Source organism: Grammomys surdaster, unplaced genomic scaffold (genome assembly GCF_004785775.1).
Source record: "Grammomys surdaster isolate TR1022 unplaced genomic scaffold, NIH_TR_1.0 125973, whole genome shotgun sequence".
Taxonomy (NCBI): domain Eukaryota; kingdom Metazoa; phylum Chordata; class Mammalia; order Rodentia; family Muridae; genus Grammomys; species Grammomys surdaster.
In genome coordinates, this window is record NW_021620790.1 from 4,621,201 (window position 1) to 4,644,790 (window position 23,590).

General features: G+C 36.8%; 1 protein-coding gene across 3 annotated transcripts in view; it reads left to right on the top strand.

Moving 5' to 3' along the window:
* The window catches only part of LOC114609465 (contactin-associated protein like 5-3-like), a 565,569-nt gene that overhangs the window by 295,116 nt on the left and 246,863 nt on the right, over positions 1 to 23,590 (top strand). For all 3 annotated transcript variants that reach the window (XM_028753829.1, XM_028753830.1, XM_028753831.1), the window contains exons 10-11: positions 156 to 327; positions 15,165 to 15,271. In XM_028753829.1, the coding sequence (XP_028609662.1) occupies positions 156 to 327; positions 15,165 to 15,271 (279 nt within the window). The remainder of the gene's footprint in view (positions 1 to 155; positions 328 to 15,164; positions 15,272 to 23,590) is intronic.

Sequence of the window (23,590 nt, forward strand, 5' to 3'; positions counted from 1 at the left end):
CTTCTTCCTGAGCTGGTATTTACAAGAAAATATGCCCTACTATGAATAAAAATGTGTCAGTGTCCAAATAATTAGACCTCAAATTCTTCCATCAATAGGTTGCCACAGCAAGAAAATAATTTCAGTGTTCTTCATCTTTTCTCTCTATCCCACAGGGTGCCCTAGCAATCTCAACGATTCCCAATGCTTAAACCCCATTAAGGCTTTCCAAGGCTGCATGAGACTCATCTTTATTGATAACCAGCCCAAGGACCTCATTTCAGTTCAGCAAGGTTCCCTGGGGAGTTTTAGTGATTTACACATTGATCTGTGTAGCATCAAAGACAGGTAATTATTGTCTTGTCTCCTCTGTTCCTCCACCCCTTCCCATTCTCACTGTTATAAATATGAATTTATTTAAGCAAATTTCTAATCCACAGACATTAGCCACATTAGATATTATTGAGTTACCTAATGGAAAATATTGCTGAAAGATTTCAGGCCCAGAGAAAATTGTTTAAATTAGTTGAGTCTCTCTTCATTTTGACTTGCAGTAAATGGTATATGAAAATTAAATAAAAATACAAATTTGTGAAGATATTAAAATTTTATACATAAACAACATTTGACTATGTTGAAGTTAAGAGTATAGCATAAAGGAGGGAGGAACTGCTTTCCCTAAACCATTTCATTCTTTGCCTGCTGTGGTTGTCCTTCCTATAATGATGAAAGCTTCAGGTAAGCTACAGCTAAGGTTGTGGCTCTGGTCACTGCGAATGTTCTCAATTGGAGATGGCTGGTCCTAGCTGCCACCAACCCCACCTACTCTTTCTTTTGTTCCAAAGAGACCAGACAGTAGGCTAGTAAAAGCAGTATTATTATTCTACAACCCAGGAGTCCAACATAACACCCAGTTTCTAGTTGTATTTCTCTTGGAATTTGGCTCTTATTATGGTAGAAAGTTATATATTTTAAGTCAGAAAACCAAAGAGAATCTATGATGAATTTCAGCAATTTTTTGCTAGGTTCCTTCTACAGTAACTGTCTGTTCCATTCTTCTAACTGTGATTACGCTTTTACGATATGAATGAGCCAATGAATATATAGTACTTGCTAAATGCATACATTTGTGTTGGTGTTAGAGATCCTTAGCTATATTAATTAACCATTGTTATAAACTGAAATATACCCTGTTTTGTGAAACATGTGTTACCATAAGAACAGGTGGCACCAGTAAGTTCATACTAATGTGAAAATGAGGAATGAAATGGAGGAAGTTTGGGTAGGTGATGTTATTACATTTTAAAGGATGAGGCAAAATCATGCTTGACAAAAGTAAGAGTAAATGAGACCTGATGGGAGGTGATATAAAAAAAAAAAAGAAAGAAAAGAGAACAAGGAAACAGAACACAGCTTGTAAGTGCCCCAAAGTTAAAATGCTTTGATTTTGCCTTTAAAATCTTTAGTATTGGGATGCATTTCATATGTAAAAGCATATGTTAGTTTTTTGCCAATACATATTTCCTGAGAAGCCAGCAATTGAAGACAATTTCTGCAATCCACCATGTCTTAGATTCCATTGACATGTTATAGTTCTGATGATTTGCTGTAGTCCTGCTAATGGGTCATACAGGGAAGGCACATGACTTCCACACAGATGGAGACCTGGGATCATCACTAAGAGAAACGTTGTGAACCAAACTCTTATATTTTTGGTTGTGATCCAAGCCAAGAAATTAAAAAAAAAAATGGGACGGAGAAAGATATTGAGAGCTTTTGGGGCTGCTTGACAAGAATCTGAGATGGACCAAGGACAAGAAAATGGGCTCCAGGCAGGAATCTGATATTAGGCTAGAACAAAGAAGTAATTTCAGTCATGAATCTAAATCTTAGACTAGAACAAAGAAGCAATTTCAGGCAAGAACCCATATTTGAGAGTAGAACAAGGAAGTAGTCTTCAGACATGAAAATGACTTTGGACCAGGACAGGGAAGTTGGCTCAGATACTTTGGTCATCCTGATAAGCCCCTAGAAACAGTGATCATGGGAATGCACACGGAATTTTGTTTATTGGCTTGCTTGCTCTTCAACTATTTGTGTTTATTGTCTTGCTTGTTTCTTGACTATTTGCATCTATTTTATTGCTAGACCCTCAAAAGCAAAAAGGAGGAGGGGGCATGGCATGAGATAGGTGGTTTCTAGGGAAGGGAAATGGGAAAAGGGGATGACATCTGAAATGTAAATAAATAAAGTATCTAATAAAAAAAGAAAAAAAAAGAATAGAGACTTTGTGTTAGCAGATTTTGCTTTCAGTCTTTGCATAAAAACTAAGAAGGAATAGCAGCAGATTTGGATAGAAACTTGAGTTATAAAAACTGTTGGCACAGTTAGGGGAGTTATGGTGACAAGCGTCCCAGTCCAGGGAAGAAATGGAAAATATCAGGTGCCTTTACTGAGGAACATGAGAACATAAAAGTTGTTCATGCAGAACATGCTCTCAGCTAATGCTGTAATTTACTGATATAATTAGATTAAACATTAACACACTTTCTGATAATGTCATTGCACATGGGATTCCTAACACACCACAGTGATTTCTTGAACCATGTGCCTTTTTTTTTTTCCATTTGAGGAGCTGCGAAAGTGGGTAATAAAATGTGCTTCATTAAAATGTGCTAATGTAGAGTATCCAAAACAAAGCTATTCCAGGAAATGGAACCTGATATAATCTATATTTCTGGAAAGGCAGAATCTTCCAAAGTTACGATCGGGTGCAGCACTGTTTGTATTATAGATCAGTACTTGGACATTTATCATTTGGAATATCTTTGATATCTTAGTATACGTACAACCAAGGAAGCTCTCATTATTTTTTATTATGGTAAAGACATCTACATCTCCCCTATAGCATTACTTTTATGTAACTATAGTCTTGAGTAACTACATTACATACAATTGCATCTTGTTTAATTGTATATTAAGAAATGTGTTTCCTTTAGAGAGTAAGTGGTCTGGTTCACTTCAGTTGCAGTCATTTTCTCTAACAAAAAGGAAACCTGAGTTGAAAGACATGCTTGGTGTCAAGTGATCTAATTTACATTTGTTTGAATCTAGGAGGCAAGGCGAGGGGTTTACAAAGACAGGGTTTTCCCTTGAGTTTTATTTTCTTTTAATTTTGGTAAAAATGATAAATATCATGATGAAAGTGCACATGGTATAAACTAGTAGCAGCGATAGATGTGAGGAAGGGAAAATATGTGGAATGGATGATAAAATAAAGAAGCAACTGGTCACAGGTCAGGGAGTGAGAAAGAAGACTCAGTGCTTGGGGAAGTAGACACAGGGCATCCCTGGGGCTCCCTAGCCTCTCAGACAGGAAGCTCTAGTTAATGAGCAACTCCTGCATTGTTGCAGTTGTCATGTGGTGACCAGTGTGAATGCATTAGCCAGCCAGTATGAACTTGCCTGCTAGGGACAGCAGGGATTGTCTCTGGCTATGGTTTCCCTACCTATGTTCTTGGCTAACAGAACCATGGAAGCCAGAGTGTCTCCATTTGAACAGCAGATACTAAGACCACTATCCTTGCCTTCTATGTGCTTTTTCTCCTTTCATGGTGAACTGGGGCCCACCTCCATATTCTGGCATTTCTTTCCTTGTTTCTAACTATTCATCTTACATATTTAATTGTCTTAGTGCTGGTCATTTGGGAGTGATATCAAATATAAGAAGGCCAAGGCAGTTTTCAAGGAAAAGGCGCAAAGCTTCTAAAATCTTAAGTGACTTCTCAGTGGTCTCTTACAGGCCCTTTGAAATAATGTCTACAAACTGGTAGGCTCTGCTTCTTTTAAGTTCTTTAAAGTCTGCCCTTGAAACATCATTTATAAGTGGATAGATATCTCATTTGCTAAGACTGCTTGCTTCATACACTTGACAATCTGAGTTCAGATCCTAACACACTTTAATAAGGTATGTGTGGTAACACATGATCAGCTGTAGCCCTAGTGTTGCAGGAGCCAGAGATAGAAGTTGTCTATCTGCCAGCCTAGTTAGAACAACAGCAGTGACAAAAACAAGCAAACAGAAAAAAAAAACATATTTACATTCATGGTCAAGAAAATGAACATGCCTCAAAAGAATAAGGTGGAGAATGGCAAAGGAGAACAGCTGATCGCTTCTAATGCTCCCAAACTTGTATGCAGGTATGTTTACATGTTCATATATGCACATGGCACCACCAAATATACACAAACACAAGAATGCAAGAAATGCAAGAAATTTTCTTTATCCACTGAATAGATCATATGTTGATAAACCTTTATTAAGACAGACAGACCCTGATTTCTGTGAAGCTTTCTGGGATGCCAGGGAGAGTGGATACCATAAATTCCATTCCCTGTGTTACCCTCACATAGCAATACAATTAAGGGAGGTTCTTAGATATCATTTGATTATAGTCCTGAACTTACAGAAATGGATCTCATGTGGAGGCTGCAATATCAATTATGAAATCACGGCTTTTTGCCACTGTACTCTATTATTGTGTTCTAAGAATATATTCTTCTAATCCTTTTGAAAATGCAAGAAATTTTCTTTATCCACTGAATAGATCATATAAAAAAACCAATACATTCAGTTTCCTGCAGCCAAATATGTCATAATATACAATTTCCTCCCTCCATATCTGGTTCTTTTTTTCCTAGCATATCTTCTTCTAAGAAAAGCATGTGTCTCTCACTCTCTGATCAAGATGTTTAGCTTCTCAGCTTGAGCTTGGGGAGCTGCAAACACAGAGGCTTGGAAAACATTATCCTGGATAACCTCCACAAACAGATTCCTGATACAGCCCACCCCATATGTGGGAGTGTGTTAAAACAGTGGGTGATATAAAAAGATTGCATTGTAGGGTAAAACATATGTCTGAGCTGTTCTTTAAAACTGAAAGCCTTTATATCTGGCGCCAGGAAAGCCATGGTAAAGGCAATGTCCACACAATCTGAGTACCAGTGTCTAAGTGAGAAATGCTACAATATGGTATTCTCCCTTCAGGTGAGAAATGGACTAAAATCAAAACAGAGTCATTTATGCTATATATTTTTTAAAATTTATCATATTTTGCCCTGTTTCATGGAAGAAAGGAAAGATTGTATTTTATGTATTAGTTCCTGAATAAATATTCTTTAAATATTCCACCCTTTCACTATTTCTTCAGTCCTATGAAACTCTTGTGGTTCTTCAAGTGTGCCCAATACACAATATCACAGTACAGAGTTCAACTTTGTAGAAATGAAATTTCTAGTTTTGTGAGATCATTCGCCTGTTAAAAGTCCTTGCTGTTCTGATGGTTTATAATCACTTGTAACTCTAGATCCAGTGGATCTGATTTCCTCTTCTGGCCTCCATAGGTACCTGTCTTCTCATGTGCATAGAACTACACACACAGATATAAACATGTAATTAAACATGAATTTAAAGGAGATTTAAACATGAATTTAAAGGAGATAGTTATAAAGGAAATACTGAGATGCCAACCTGGAAGTGGGACAGAGACAGGCCTGTAATTTTAGTATGTTCTCCTGGTGATTCTAAAGGAAACTCACTCACATTTGAAATCTCTGCTCTTTTTTTCACCAATGCCCTTCACCAACACTTTGTTTAAAATCACACGTTTAGTGATCACAGGAGACAGATTCATCCTGAGTGTTTGACAATTCCTGAGTCTGTGGAATTGTGTTTATTACGGATCTCTATCTCCACAAGCACAATAGCCATGTGCATATACATCTTCCAGTATGTGTACACTCAACCAGAATAGGGTTGTAGGCATATATTTTTAAAAACCTTCTCTAAGAAGTACACTTAAATGTTTTAACCTCTCTTCTAGCCCACCACTGACCTGAGGTAGTGAAATGAAAAGGTTAATAGGGCAAAAGAGCATGTGGACCTCTTTAGAAATAGGTCCTTGGAGAAAATCCAATTTGTGTTGTCGGAATATCAGCAGTTCATCTCACACAAATCAACAGTGGTACCTTGATCCACTTGCAAACTTCATTCATGAATCAGCAACAGCAGTTTTATCTGCAAGAAACAGCAAGGTTCTGCTAATTGGCACAAGGCTCTGCCAATCATCTTGAGTCTGGAAAGCAACAAGAAATGGCCAGTACACAACCAGCAGTTCTTTGGTATATTTCTCTTTATGAAGTTATAATGATGACCAGCACAGAGTGCCAAGGCTAACTAATACCACACAATGTCTTCAACAAAGATCAGTGTTAGCAAAGCCCTCTGATGACCAACAAAGGATGGAAGAGTGAACAAGTACCATATAGCATTATCTACTGTCTGTTGGGTTATATATCTACACTTTCCAAATTTTACATGTTCTCTCAGGCATCATCTCTAGCAAAGCATCACACAACCTTATTTCAGGTTTCTTCCAGAAAATATGCATTATGTCTATTCTCAGAAAAACATCCTCAAACATCCTCTCATAAGACAGTTTCCAAAAAAGTCACATGGCACAACAGAATCTCAAAAAAAATCCTATAGAAATTTGCTGCTTACTGTTACAGTCTTTTATAGAACATTTTGGAATGAAGAACATACTAAGATAAGAGACTTCCAGTAAACGTTCTTGGGTATGATTACAGGAGGAAGAGAACTTCATAATTAGCCTGAAATGACTGTTTTATGAAGGTAGAGTCTGAGCTATTTCAGTACGGGCAGTCCATCTGGAACTCTCCAGTGAGGGGTAGGTTGAATCATCCTTCTGTTCTTTAAATGGGAGCCCCAATACCTTCATCCCATGCCTCTTTAGGTGTGAATGGAGAAGTGCTTGTAGAGAACCTAATTCTGATTTCACTGCTGTAAGTATCTGTGAAGGAGGGCATATAGGCTCGCTAATCAGCCCAATCTCTCTTGTTACTTGTTTTTACACAAAAAGTGAATAAATCTATTGATAAAGTGTCACTGTTCTCTTGGGCACAAGGAAAGACACTTACAGTTACAATGTAAAATGTCCTTCATAGGCATATTTGTTTAAACACTTGAATCCCAACTGGAAGTAATGTTTTGGAAGGTTGCAGGAAACACTAGGAGTTGGAGCCTCATTGGAGAAAGTAGATCACCGAGGGTTCAGTAGCAAGGCCTACTTCCTGTACATTCTTGATTCCCACTGTGGAGACAATATGACCTGCTGCTGGTAGTTCTGTTAACCATATTTTTCTCTGCTACTGCCAATAGTATCTCCTGGAATTATAAACTGGAAACAACACTTCCTACTTTCCTGTCAGATATTTTGTTACAGCATTGATAAAGGTAACTATGATAGATACTGAGGTAGTTTGATTCAGAGAAAGTATAGCCAACCACACCGAGGGTAGAACTTTACATTTTCCCATACGGCTGTGGAAATTAGTTTCCCTAACTTACTGACAACTGAAAGCATTAATGCTTAAATAAATGCCTACCAATAACCCAGTGAATTATCTCACATGCTTGTTCTAAAATAATTTATTTGGCAAGAGAGATACAGAGTGGCGATTCAGAGAGCATTAAGAAAGCTGCACTCAAAAGCTACCTACACCACCTTTCCTGAGAAATACTGAAAAAAATGCTGTTTGGAAACACAAAAGCCAAGGAAGGTTTGAGTATATATAGAAACATGAGAAAAAGTTGTCTTTAATTTTTCAAGTCACTTCCAGGAGAAACATTTCTAAATTGATAATTAGAAGACAAAAGATTTCTCTGTATTGATTTCCTCCTGGTATCAATACCTCAATAAACCTTCTTCTGACATCCTGGTAAGGGCTTTGCATCTGTTTACTATATTAAAGAAGCTCTCTGCTGCACAGTAAATGTAACATTTGGATTTTTCCTTATCTCCACTGATGTATCAAAGGAAAAAGACAAAGGAAAGCAATCTAGCTGGTTTCTAATGTATGAGCATCATTAAACAGCTTATATTAATCTACTTGCCTTTTCAAGACTATTGAAATATTTTTGTATTTCAGTCTCTAAGGAAAGCATACAGAAATTGAAACTGACCTTCAATTGTATATGGAAAAAATATAAAGTCTTTATAAAAAAGAGAACATAAAGTACAATCATATACAAATTAATTTATAGATTAATCTCTCTAAAAATGCTCAGGAGTTTAAAGCACTTGCTGATTATGTAGGGGGCATGAGTTTGGCTCCTAACATCCATGCAGCAGGACACTTATAACTGTAACTACTGAACTAAGGATCCAACACCTTCTCTAGCAATCACAGGTATCCATACTTAAATGTGCATGCTCACAGATATGTATGTATATATGTAATTTAAAAAATTAAGTAACTCTTTTAGAGAATCAATCATTTGAACTTTTGGAAACTAAAAGACTTATCAAAAGTGGTATTGCTCATCTAGTCTGTTACGAGAACTGGACAAGGGAGATTAACAGTAAGGAACAATTTCCTTAAGATCCTATAAAATCATAGTGAGTGTTTTTTCTTTGTGTGTGTGTGTGTGTGTGTGTGTGTCCTGTGTGTCGGCGTGCACACATGAGCTTTATTCTTTAACTAATGACTTTTTTGGGTAGGTTCAAAATGAGAATTTTAGATGAACGACATGCTTATTCACAGCATAGCTATGGAAATGACTGCAAACACTTAACCACTGTGCGTATTTCATTAGACAGATGAGCCTTTTATGTTAATGTTAACAAGTGACTTAAAATTTTCACAGACCAATATAGGAGCATAATAAATAGTGGTCATTAGGAGTATATTATCCGATGGGTTTCATTCCAAAGAAACACAGGTCTCACCTATTTAATTTTATTTCTAGAAATCATAAAAGGAAGCAGAGTAGATATGAATGGCTTATCTATTCTAGGTAAAAGTAAGTGGACACACTGGGCTTTGGAGCTTTCATGTTTTAAAACCCTCTGCTGTAGATTCTGTAGTTGCTATGGAAACAGTACCCTGGAAATAACTCCTGATTTTACTAGGCAAGTCCACTTAAATGCTGGCTGTCATGCAGTTTCAATACCTTCCAGTTCAAACACTATGCCACATCCCCTTATCTTAGTTTCATTCAGTTGGTTCCATCTTCATACTTAGACCATTTCTTATATGTTTGTGTTTCTCTTTACTATCATCAAATAATCAAATTTAAAAAAAAATACATATGCAGGCCTGGAAAGATTTCTCAGTGTATAAAACTCTTGCCACACAAGGATGAGATCCCCTACACCCATTTAATTTCTGGGTGTGGGTGACAGATCACATGTGATACAAGCATGTGAGAAGCATGACCAAGTGATCCTTGGAAAAAAAGTCTAGCTAGACTATCAGAGTTAGCAAGCTCTGGGTTCATTTGAGCAACCTGACACAGTAAATTTGTAAACAGTGAGAGAAAAACACCAGAGGTCAACCTCTGGGCTTCACATGCATGTACATATATAGACCCATGTCCTCAAACACACACACCATATGTTCCCATATATAAACAAACACACACACACACACACACACACACACACACACACACACACACCACAGTTGCTCTGTGAAGATGTTTCATTCAATGGCTTTCAACATATACAAGGCCAGCCTGTCAGTGTTCTATCACTGGTGATAGACTATTTGTATTAATTTGTGAGAGCACATAAGTAGATCCTATGGTATTTATTCCATGCGCCAAGAAGATATTCCCAACTGCCTTCCTGTTATGAGGTAACACATGATTTCTAAACCAACTGTAAAATACAATGATTTATGTATGCATTCCTAAAGTTTAAGCTAGTTGTTTTTTTTTTCAGAGCTGATAAATTAGGACAATGCTTGCCTAGCATTCATGAGGTCCTAGGTTTCTCAGTAGCATAATAAAACATCAAAAATCTGCTTCTGTTCTCACAATTAACCACAGTTAATATATAAGAATTCTATTTCTTCCAGGTCTTAGCTTCCCTAAATAAAACCAATGATTATCACAGCAAAACTACACATTTATTTTGCATACTGTATGGGTGACACATGCATGTGAGTATATGAGTGTCTGTGCCTTGGGCATGGGTTCATGTGATAGCATGAGGAGGCCATAGCATGATATGAGTGCTTTTTCCTGCCACTGTCTGCCTCACTCCTTTGGGACAAGGTCTCCATTGAACCAGAAGTTTGATGTTAGTCTACTCTGTCCAGCTAAGCTGATATAGATGTACTGTTCTATACCCCACAGTGCTGAGATTACAGCCAAGCTCAGGCACGTTTGCCTTTTTACCTGGTACTAGAAAATTGAACTCAGGTCTTTGCAAGTGGTCTTGCCTACTGAGCCATATAGACATACCGTGTTTCACTGGCTAGCATGTGGTTTATTGGAAGACTTTCTCTTACGCTTACATTCAGATGTACCTCTTCATGTTAGTTGCCTCTGCACTCCACAGTATAGGCGTGTCACCTTTTATACATCCTCAATGTACTATATTTGATACTATATATAATTGTTATTTTAAAAATTGTTATCTTACTAATAATTTTACAGATGCTTTTGTACATATACATAAATATTTCTGGGCCATTTTTTCCCAATAAGTGGATTTTCAGGTAAAGAGAAGCATATATATGTATATGTGTGTGTGTGTGTGTGTGTGTATATATATATATATATATATATATATATATATATATATTCTTCAGAGCTCTGGCAGTGGCAAGGGAATTGTTTTGAGATTTCAAAATTTACGTGAGAAGTATGTCCCAAATGGCTGTTGTATTGAAGACTGAAGAATTAGAGTGCTAGTAACCTATGTCAATAGATCAGTGGAGGTGGAGCCTTTGAGATTGTGTCTTGTCTCTAGCTCTGCTTCCAGGCTCCCCTACTTTAAGCTTATCTGCCACAATCTCTAACCAATAGACACAGACCTTGATGAACGGAAACTAAATTAATCAAGACTAATGGAACTTTTAAAATATTTAATATATCACTTAAACACATACCTTTGCATATTTCAAACCACATTTAAACTATTTTCTTTTGACTTTATAAAAATGTGAATTTACTTTATTAAAGTAATGACTATGTGATTAAAACAAAATTTAGAAAATGATTATTCAACTTCAGTGAACATTACTCTCTCCTACATTTTACTATAAGGTCTATGTTAATTGTCTCATACATATTAAACTTTTGATTGAAATTTACAAGTATCAAACCAAGGACATATTTTTTTTAAAGTATAAATGGAAATAATTATTTATATGTTACTAAAGTGTGATTAGTGTTTTTATGTAAAGAAAAAGTCTTATTTATTACTTTGGAAATGTGGCATTTGTAGGAAGAAAGTGTTGCATATTTCTTGTTACACATGAAGTATAAAACAGGAAAACTGGAAAGTCTTTCAATGATTATTAAGCTGATTGATTTGATGACAGCTTAGGACCCTAAATAATATTCCTTCTGACATCACAGCTCATGTTTACTCTTAACTCTACTATATCCAGTGCAAATATGTTTAAATAAAATGTATACTTGTTTTTAAAATTTGATAATTCAAATTTGTTTACAGAGTAATTCAAAATATAAGAAGTTTCTTGCTCCAAGAGAGTCACTTGGGACTTTACACCTTTCAGTAACATACTTTTTGTCACCCCTAAATATTAGCTCAATGTTCTGATTATTGGAATTTTGATAGTAAATTCAGAATCTTTTAATAACCAGTTACATGCATTAGGAGCATATGTAACTTGTTCAGCAACAAAAATGTGGACATGATGCCATCAGTGTCCTCGGGAAGAACCTTCCTCATATTGTTCACAGTAGGCCTCAAGAAAAGATATTCAGAAAGCAGAGTGACATGATGAATGGATCTACTTAGTGAACACTAAGAGCTAGTGATACATCATCTAGTATAACTCCAAAAGTTTCTTTATTTCTGAATATAAAGAATTCTCATGGGCCTATTAAATGTCCCATGATAATATTGTGTAAAGTTTTAATACTGATAACTTCAGGTTTAACAGCTTTTTTACATGACCTGCAATCATGTTTCCAGTTGTTCAGAAAGTAAACAGCCTAATCAGTGTTGTTTTTAATATGAGTGTTAAGGATCAGAATGAAACTACATCAACTCAGATAAAACATGAAAAATGCTCAGCCACTTGAAAAGAAGAACATTGAGGAATATGGCAGAAACTGTCTTTGGTCACTGTAATTTAAGGATTTCACATTAGTAATGGAACACACATAAAAATAAACTGAAATCTGCCTTTCCAGTTTTAGGGGATTTATAGGATTAGTTGTGTGTCATTGTTGTTATATAATACATAAGTGAATATGTTTTATCATTTATATAATTTTTTAGTTGTTCCTATTTAAGGAATTTTTATATTTTTAAACATCTCATTTTATCAAAGATATCATTCTGATATATGTGTACATGTATGTAAACATATATACAGTTGTGTGTAGGATTGGTTGGGGAATGTGTGTACCTGTGAGTAAATGCTAGAGGACAGTGTTGGGTGTCACTTTATTCTGTTTTTTAGTTTAGTTTAGTTTTGTTTTGTTTTTGAGACAGTCCCTATAATTGGCACCTGGACCTGGAAGATTAGGCTAGAGTGGTTGTCATGCAAGCCTCTGTGATATACCCCATCTCCACCTCCCCAGTATAGTGTTTGCCAACATGCCTCCAGCATTTTGCTGTTTTAGTAGGATTGGTGTATATGTGTATGTGTGTGTGTGTGTGTGTGTGTGTGTGTGTGTGTGTGTGTGTGTGTGTATAAATTAGAATTGGAACAGTTATCTCTGTGAACTGGCCCCAAATGAAACTTGCTGTAAGGCAGCCATGCATGTTCTCATGTTCTTACTCATTTTTGTCTATTTTTCTAAGAGTATTCAATTTTTCCATTTCTCAAATATGCTTTTTTCTTTCCAAGAAAAACATCATTGATTCTTTCAGAGGCTTCAAAGTAGACATGTGATTTTGACATGTGCATTTCTAATGTTAACTTGAGTTTCTGAACACTAGTGCAAAGTCTTTTGGAGATTTGCTAATGATGTGTTCAAAGGCTGGTATACTGACAACTTTCCCAAGCTTTCACTTTCCACAGTCTACTGGACTTGAGAATATTACACTAAAATCATTGTAATGTATATTATATAAGAAAAAGGGTAGTTCATTTTATAATTATAGAATGTTATACTGTGTGTGTACCTACATGTACATGTTTAATATTGATGTATGTACAGATACTCTCATATAGAACTGTGCATGTGTTGGCCAAAGTATATGCTTGGGTGTTGTTCCTCAGGCATCATTCATCTTGATTTTGAAACAAGTCTTTCACTGGTCTGTAACTCAACAAATAGGCTAGACTGGATAGTCAATGAGTAGAAAGGATTTGACTGTCTCTGTCTCCTCAACTCTAGAACTACAAGTGTGTACAATTATATACAAGAATTCTGGGTGATTGAAGTCAGGCCCTCATGTTTGTGAAAACATACTTTACTAATTTATTTCTTCCAGGACCTAGGAGGATTTCCTAGTAAATCTTAAGCTCCAGCTTAGTTTAAACTCACAGAGCCTCAAATCCAACCAATAAGAGTGAAATGTGTATTCTTCAGAAAAATTCTTTTTTAATCTCACAGACTGGAACACACAGTACAGAAAGTAGTCAGAAAGTCTGGGACACCAAGCAGGTCTTGGGAAACAGAAACTAAATAAACACACAGATGTCATCAGTTTATCTTCCATCTCTTGTGCGGCATGCTGCAGGTTATCAGTTCTTTTTCTCGCCTTCTTTATATTCTTCACATGTATAAAATCATGAGCACAACAAATGCTGTGATTTTGTTTTCTATAATGTAAACCACTAAAATGAGGCTACTTGCAGTGTTCTTGGCATCATACTTAAAATGAACATAGAAAAGGCATTGCTTACTTTCCATTGGTTATCTTTCTGTTGTTAAAGCAGCAAATGTTTTGTTGAGGCAATAGGTGGCACAGATAATAAAGATGCTTACTGTCAAGATTGAAAACCTGAGTTCAATTCCAGAGACCCACATGGTAGAAGGGAAGAGTTGACTCCCTCAAGTTGTCCTCTGACCTACATGGATCCCATATGGCAAGAGTCCCCTTCTACCACATTTACACATGCTCAATAAGTAAATTCATGAATAAATGTAAAAATAGAATTTAAAAATAAACTCTTTGTTATCCTCCAGGAAAGGTTGTGTGATACTGAGTTCTCACTGAGTCAGTATGATGGCAGATACAGTAAAAGGGGAGGAATTACATAACCTCAGGGAATTCTTGAGAAAAGTGAGCTAAGGGTAAAAGATGATCAGAAGTCAAGTTAGAAGGTTGACTAAGCTATGTAATGTCTCTCAAGTATGTGTAACTTCACTTCTGAAGGATTCAACACCATTTAGGCCTCCTCCAGCATCACATACACATGTATGTGGTGTCTACAAACATGTATGCAAGCACTCCTACCAACAATAAGAGAAAAAATAGGAAAAAGCAAGGGAACGGGATGATATCAAAGAGTAGAGATGTGCTGGTGGATGATGTTCAAAGCAGTGCTACTCCACAGGGTGTGTGAGGAATGAGTGAAGGTGAGTGGGAGGTGGAGAAGTGAGGGTAAAGTACTTTACTTGATTTGGATAGAAGAACACCATTCTGGTATATCATAACTAGTGAAGGTCTTCAGGATGGCTTTGACGGTTCCTGAAAAGGTAGAATTGCCTTGCATGGTAATTTAGGGGCATTAATCTTTAAACCATGTTCTTTCCTGTGGATTCAGATAATTTCCTGACCATTCCAAAAACACAATATAGACAGTATCTCAAGGACTGAGAAATTTTTTTTCTTTTCCTTTAAGAAGCCACAGGACATTCCAGAATAAAATTATAACCTGATACACATTCTACCATGATAAACACACCATTCTATAGAATATTCTCACTTCTATTCAGCTTTTTCTGTGCTCGTGTTTAAGCTTTACCTTAAAGGTAGAATTTAGCTCTGATATCCCACTATTCAGCAATATGAGCACATCTGTATGGTTTTCTTATCATTTATCTTTGACATTTATGAGATATTAGCAATTCTGTTTCCCATTGCTGCTGGAAGGTTCTTTTTTTTTCTTGCCTTTCTGTTTCAATCATCTTGGCTTACTGGGTTTGTACAATTTTCCATTAGGTGTTTGCCAAACTACTGTGAACATGGAGGACACTGTGCCCAGACCTGGACTACCTTCTACTGCAATTGCAATGACACTGGTTACACAGGAGCTACTTGTCATGACTGTGAGTACACACAATATATGGGCACAACTCCTGGAATGCAGTATGGGGACACTATATTCAGTATTGTGTGGGTACTGTTTATTCCTTTAGCATGAATTATTCAATCAGATGTAATATGTCACATTCTGAAGGAGGCAGGGAAAAGGCATGGACAAAGACATATCTTTATGGAGTTTATGTGAATAGGGCAAACAAACAGAAGTTGAATATGTGCTATAGTAAAAGAGAAAATAGTGCAGTGTGTACATAAGAGAGCTGTGCAACAAATGGTATTTTCTTGATGGCTTGTGTTGTACCGTTACAACAGGTAACTCGCATATATCACTAGTCCAAGTGACAAGTGGAGTGCAGTCTGTCTTAGTTATTTTCTTGCTGTTATGATAAAAATACTCTGACCAAATCAACTTAAGAGAGAAAGCATTTATTTGGTTTTACAGTTCCAAAAGCATATGATGAATCATAATGGAGGAAGAAAAGGCAACTGGTGGGGGAAAGCATGGTAGAAAGAACAGAAACACTAGAAGATCACTTTGTATTCACACTCAGGTAGGAGAGAATAAATAGAAAATGGCATAAAGCTGAACAGTCTCAAGCCCTACCATAAGTGATGCATTTCCTCTTATGAGATTCCACCATCAAAAGTTCTGCAACATGCCCAAAGAAAGAGACCACAAGCCAGAGACCAAGTATTCAAACATGGACTTATGAGAGACACTTCCCATTCATCATACAACATGGAGTCACTCTATACATGGAGTCACTCTCACATTGGCAGGCCTTCTGCCGCTTTGTCCTAATTTTGGCAGAGATCTCATCATCTGAATATTTATATGGCCAAAAGAAGGAGATATATGATAAGAAAATAAGGCTGTGTTTTATCCAAAGGTTTCTATTGAAAAAGTATACGAGGATTACTTGTGCTCACATTCTATTGGCCAGAAGCTGCCGTAGTGTTACCTCTCATGGGAGGCAAATTATGTTCAGACCTTGAGCGGTGAGATTATAAAACCAGAATGCACTGTATATCAATGATTACTTGTCAATGGTGGGCATTTGGAAAGCTTCAGATTGAAGGCCTTGGCTGATCTTGTCCAAGTTATAGAAAAAAGGATTTTTAAATTAATGGAAGGAGTGGACCCAAAGGTGTAATAGTGTCCTCAGAGAAACTGTGAAGAATCAAGGAGCCAGAGTGGAGCAGTGATGATAGAAAGAGTGGGATGTCAGGAGAATGGGACTGGGCTGGAACATATAGAAAGGAGTTATATTTTCCTGTAGTTGGAATAAATTCATCCTTGTTCAGGGCTGAATATAATTTTATCATGTATATGAACTTTGTTTTCTTTAGCCATTCCTCAATTGTCAGAATCCTAGAAAAACTCCATTATTTAGCTACTATGAAATGTACTGCAAAAAAAATACAGATGTGCAAGTGCCTATGGGAAGCTGACTTGGAGTTCTTGTGGCTAAGATAGCTAGTTGGTCTAGTATTTAATTTTTTAGCCACTTTTTCTCATTTGTGGGTCTAGCTTTCATTAAATGCATGGAGTTACACATACAGGAGACATGAAAGTAGAAGTGAAACCATATGTTAAAGGATAGTCTAATGACTGGAAGCATGATGAGAATAATGAGATTTGGAACAGAATGATCAAAGATCGCAGCATGTTCCACAAGATATGGATTCTTTTCCTGGTGTGTAGGTGGGTGTATATGTATGAGTTTGCATTTGAGTGGATCTATATTCATCTGTACTTGTCTATGTGGAGGCCAAAGACTGATTTCAGTTGTCAATTTCTTCTCTCCTTATTTTTTTCTGAGATAGTTTTTCTCATCTAACATGGATCTCACTGCTTTTTGTTTCACTGCCTGGTTAGCCAGCTCCCAGCATCAGCACTATGTACCAACTATCCCTGAGATTCCAGGCACACAACACTCTTGTTTGGCTTTTACATGAATTTTCAGAAACAGATTCAGGGGCTTATGTGTGTGTTCAAAGAAACTACTTCTGACCAAGCCATTTTCCCAATACCATGAGTTGTATTATTTAAATGATTACTCTGAAGAAAGGGCACTAGGTCAAAAGGAATGATGATTAGAAGTGTCTCAGTTCATACTTCCAAGTCTCTAAGAGTCTTCAGACAGTATATATTTCACAGTTCTTTTCTGTGACTTTATTTTTCTTTTCTTCCACGTAATCACTTAATGGATAAAACAATTTACCATGCCTTTCTCCTAATTATTAGAATATAAAAATGGAGCTTAATATTTGTGCTCTTAGGATGTCTCAGATAAAGTATATTTTTTCATAAGACTGGTAAGACAATAGAATGATTGTACCCATGGAGTTGCCTTTTGTCATCCCACATATATTCTTTGAAGTACTTGAGTATTGCTGATGGCTAAGTGACAGGACACTTGCACCACAGCTTCAGTCTGCCTCCTATGAAGTGGCTATCCTTGATCTTCTTAACTTCTGTCTGATGACATTGGCAGGTACATGTTCAGGACCTCTCCCCCATGTTTCTAGCTGCTCTAATCTCTTCACAGAGTAGCTTGCTGACATCCTAACAAAGCCTTTCAGGCCATTTTTCAGCCCTACAAAAGAATGTCACTTTTCTTCTCTCAAGTCTGATGGAGTGCTGCTTGCTTGGGACAATCAATAAACAGGTATTGCCTGGGAGCATATCAAGCTGTCTGGCTCTCAGAGTTAACAGACAGCCCAGAGCATAGAGGCTTCCTTTGTTCCTATTTTGGGAAAAAGTCATCTTTAACACATTTGGATGATTGCAGTGAGGAAATTCTGACAAGAGAAAAAAATGTATTGCAAACTATCTTTCATATATTTATCTTAGGTTTTACTTGTTTAATGACACTGTTATATGAGTTTCTTATTGAGGCCGGCATTCTTTTCCTTCCATGCCAATAACAGAGGCTTCTCAACTTCAAGTAGACAAGAAGGAGTAGAAGAAAGAAAAAGGAAGAACAACATGGGATGAATATGGGGAACAAAAGAAGGATGAGGAGGAAGGGACAGAAGATGAAATAGAAAAGGAGAAAGGAAGGAGAGGGGCAAGAAGGAGAAAGACAGAGAAGAGGTATAGGATGAAGGGCAGAAAAGACAAGGAAAAGAAAAAATAAGCAGAAAAGAAAGCTGTGTGTGTGTGTGTGTGTGTGTGTCTGTGTCTGTGCGTCTGTGTCTGTGTGTCTGTGTGTATGCATACATATGAAGGAACTCAATATTGTCATCTTCTACAATTTCTTCAAATCATATTCTGAGACACTCTCTCATTGAACCTTAGGTTCACTAACTTTCTTAAACAAGCAAGCCAGAGGGCTCCAGGGATCCTCCTGTTTCTTCATCTCCAGCTACTGTCATAGGATCAAATGTAATGCCTGTTTCTTACAGAGTGCTGGACATTGAATTCAGATTCTTATGCCTGTGCAGCAAGCTCTTTACTATCTATATAACCCATTTCTAAGTTCTCTCCAGCACTGATTTAATCCACAACACAAAGCATATATTTGATTTTTGAAGATGCTAAAAAACAAGAATGAGCTTGTGATACTGCAAACACCATAATGCGAAGTTACTAGACTGGAAGTGCTGGGAGTCCCTGGTAATGGGAAAGCATTTCAGAACGATAGAGCCTTCAAAAGAGACTTGAAGGATGAAAAGGAAAAAAGTAAGAAGAGATAGTCAGCAGGATACCTTTACTCACTAGTAAAGATTGTTGCTTGGTCAAGCATGATGAACTGAATTTGACTACCAGGACCCACATCTGGAAGGGATCAAGATACTGATTTTTATAAGCTGTTCAGTGAACACACACACACACACACACACCAAAATATATAAACAAACAAACAAATAAATAAATGTAACACATTTATTCATTCATTGGGCTTTTGAAAACAGAGTTTTTCTGTGTAGCCCAGACTGCCCTGGAAGTCACTTTGTAGATAAAGCTAGTCTGAAATTCACAGAGAACACCCTGTTTTGTCTCTGGAGGAAGAATAACCATGCAAATGCTGAATAAATTGGAGCTTGGTCTTCTGGCAGCACAGAGAGGCTCTAAGGCCCCTAACCTAGCATGAAAGAGAAAGTTGTCAAATTGGAAATTCTGGAAGTGTGGACAAAATGTACAGGGACTCAACCCATTGGGAATGTCCTGTTGTGCAGGGCAACCAGAGTCCTGCTAACTGGCCTGGTAGTATTTGTTTTATTGTTGCTTGTTCTATTATCAGTCTTTTTTGGAAAGTACACCTCTGATGGTTTTATTGAGTTTGTCTTAAAGCTGGAGATAGTGTGGGTCTGAGATGTTGAGAGGATGAATGTTATTTGTAATTGCACCAGGAGCAAGTAGTGAAATCAAAACACACTAAAAAGAAAGTCCCTTTTAGGAAGATGATTTAAAACTGAATCTCATCAAACTGGAGACATATTCTAGAGAACTCACAGGATGATTGTTTTCTATTTCCTTGACTTGGAAGAGTTCTTAGATTCTGGTGGTGACTGCATTTTAAGGTTTGAATTGATGTGAGTCCATTATATAAAATTCAGGTCTCCCTCCTCACAAACGATGTGACTTTGATCAAGCTGTGTAATCTGTACTTACTTTATCGTCCTTATCTGTGACACATGACTAGAAATAGGACAGACTGGTAGAATGAATACAATGTTTACCGACCGCAAAGCCATGTTAACAATTTGGACTTATTTATTTTAACTATGTATGGATAAGACACATGTAGAAACAGAGTATAGTTTAAGGGAAGCTGCCAGTGGTTCAGCTTTCCATAATCTTTGCTCCAAAACCTAACCACTCTGGCCAAGTAGCTGAAAGATTTCAGGGAGGTCCAAAGCAAATTTGCAATTGATGAAGTCCCTTGAATAAGTTAAGTCAATAGAGTTTTGGAGATCAAATGGTAGATTTTGAAAGTAAAACATTTTTATAAATGCTCCTATAGGTGGAGTGCATGTGTGTATATGTATATAGAGGCCAGAAATCATCTTCCAGTGTCATCCTTAGATGTGGTCCACCTAGTTTTTAGAGGCAGGCCTCTTACTGAAACTAAAGTAGTCTAAGCAGGCTGGTCAATTACCTCAGGGATCTACTTGTGTCTGCCTCCACAGAGCTGGAATTGCAAGTACATACTATTATATTCAGCTATTAAAAATATAGATTCTGAACAATGCAAGTATATTATCAACTGAAACATTGCCTCATCCCTGAGCTATGAAACATTCTCAAAGATAGGAGAAATACATGTTGACCAGGGATAGTTTTTCAGGTAAAATGCTAGCTGCCCAAACCTGATGACAAATCCAAATCTCACTATACAACCCATGTGAAAATCTGAATATGAAGCCAGACATCTAACAACCTAGCACTTCTGAAACAAAATGAGAATCAAAAATAAAAGAATTTCCTAGAATCTTCTGGGCCAGGAATATACAGACTGGGAGAAGGCAGCATAAAGGCAGAAACACATTTGCCTCAGTAAGAACAAAGGCCAGAACTGACTCCCCAAATTGTTGCTCTAGTCTCCACATGTGAGCAGTATCTTATATGCATATGAGAATCTGTAGTGCCCCTCCTCTCTTTTTATCTATCTATCTATCTATCTATCTATCTATCTATCTATCTATGTATCTATCTATGTATCTATCTCTAAAATAAATAATTTTTGAAAGAAGAGATACATGAGAAACATGTGGCACACAACAGACCAGTGGAGGTAAAATGTTAAAAATAAGTTAAGAAAGAAATAGAAGATATTGTCCACATAGAAAAAAAAATGGGGGATCATGTTCATAGAGGTTGTAAGCAATACCCTAACCATCACCTCTTGCCATAACAGATGTCAACTGGTGGGTGACTGGGTAGATTTTTAAAGCGCTTGGATGTAAACATGATGAGATAAGAAAAACTGAAGAGGGGAAATGACATAGACATGCACTGGCATTGACTATTCTAAGAAAACATTGAGATGGAGGATGTGTGGTTGACACTCCTTGGCACTGGACTAAGGGGAAAAGTATAATTTTTCATGTGCATTTTAAATGTAATCTGATAGGGTTTTGGGTTTTGCTTTTGTTGGTTTGTTTGTTTGTTTGTTTCTAGCATAGTAGTTTCCCCATATTCATGGGGTAAACAGTAAAACTTCTACTAGATCCCTGTAACCCTAGCTAGAACAAAACCCAATAAGTAAGAGACTTTTTCCTATACCAGTGCACCTGAAACAAGAGCTCTTAGTGTCAAAGTTGGAAACCCAAGAGTACCCTAAGAAGCCAGAGTTTGCCATCTACTCCCAACAAGCCAGTTGAAAAGACAAGTAATAGAAGCAGAGAGAGAGGAGATTTACCAGATGTATCCACAATTGGACTAGCATCCATGAGATTCAGTGACCCCTAAAGCCCATCATCAGGGTTCTGAAATTAGGCAAAGGTTTAAGTAGAGAGCCAGATGTATGCATAGCTAAACAGTCCTAGCCAAGGTGAGCCTCTGACCTCCATCCATATCTCAGTCTCTCTTGTAAGGTTTGATGATATAAGAACATTATAAAATCTCTGTGCTGGAGATACTGGCTTATGTGAGCCTTCAGATCTTTCTGTCTAACAACACTGAATTTTTATAGTAATCTTAGGTTTTTTGGCCCCATTCTCTGTTAGTCTAATAGAAAAATGAGGGGCACAGGTTCCTTTCTGAATATCTTCATTCCTTACAGGATGATTACTTGCCTAAAATAAAGTTTAGCTTAAAATATAGGCACAGAAAGGGACTAAGAAATTGGTGAGAATGGTAAAATAATCATAAAAACATACTTTAATAAAATTACTTAAAATTTATGAATTGATTATTTCTTGAAATTTAAATCTAACTTTTTCTGACTGCTATTAAACATGAATAACTTAAATCTTAGAGTGTAAAATTCCATATAAGGTGAGAACACATACACTGAGACACCTAAAATCTTATGACATAAAGTTTGAGCAGGTTAAACTGTGGAAGCCTGCAACTTCATATATCTAAATCTCTTGTCCATAAATATTGCTCACTTTCACATAAAATTTGTAAATAGCCTGGTCAGACAGATTTACCTGAAACATTGGGTATAATGGGCTTCTCCTATACATATTTCTACCATGATAGGCAACTAGTAAGCAGATATTCTCTATGTGGAAAATATTTAAAGACACAGAACTAGAGGAAGCAAAATGGAAACTCAGCTCTAAATGAATTAAAAGCATTTTTCTCATTATAACATTTCTTCAAAGAAGGAAGAATAATGCTATTATGTGGATCACAGCAAGGTTTACTCACAACATTTGTGCCATGATTCTTATCAAAGACAGTATGTGTGTGTGTGTGTGTGTGTGTGTGTGTGTGAATATATAAGGTTTATTTTCCCTTTAGCTCCAAAAAGATGAAGTTGGATGTGGTGATTTCCATTAAACAATGGCTTCACTTCAGTGAGCTTCCATTCCTTCCCCTAATACAATCCTGTACAGAGTTACTCTTTGGAATAGAAATGCATAAAAAACACCTAACACAATAAAGGAACTGGTATTTCCATATTAGAGACCATTGATTACATATGAAGACTTATGTTCATCAAACACCATAAATATTTTTCATGAAGTAGAAAACTAATGATTAACACTCCCATATGTCCACTTCTTGTGGGTATTGTGGCAACTTTGTTGTATAAATTACCCAATATAGATGAGAGTTTGGCATAGTGTGGTCATCAGCGGGAGAATTCCAGACAGAGGAGAGATCATCTCTGGCACCCATGATGTCAAGAAACATACTGAATTTTTGTGCACAATTATTTCTCATGAATATATATTAGGTTATAAATTGGTTTTACTAAGAAAGACTGGGTTAAATCTCTCTAGAAATATAACTCAGAATGAGTATAATGTTTCACAATGATACTACACACTTCTCTTTTTTATCTGTATTAGTCTTTCTCTGTCTCTCTGTCTCTCTGTCTCTCCCTCTTTCTCTCTCTCTTTCTCTGTGAGTGTGTGTGTGGGGTGTTTGTATGTGTTTGTGTATTTATGGATTTGTAGGTGTGTGCACATGATACCATTTGTCCATATGTGTGTGAGTGCAAACTCCAGAGAAGGATGTCTGATGTTCTGCTCTGTTACTCTCCACCCTATTTCCTTGAGACAGGGTCTCTTGCTGAATCTGGATCTATGCTGACAACCAGTATACTCCAGAGATGCTCTTGTAACCACCCCAATGCTGATATTATAGGTGCATGTGTGCTGTTCCTGGTTTTTTTTTTTTGTATGCTAGACATTTA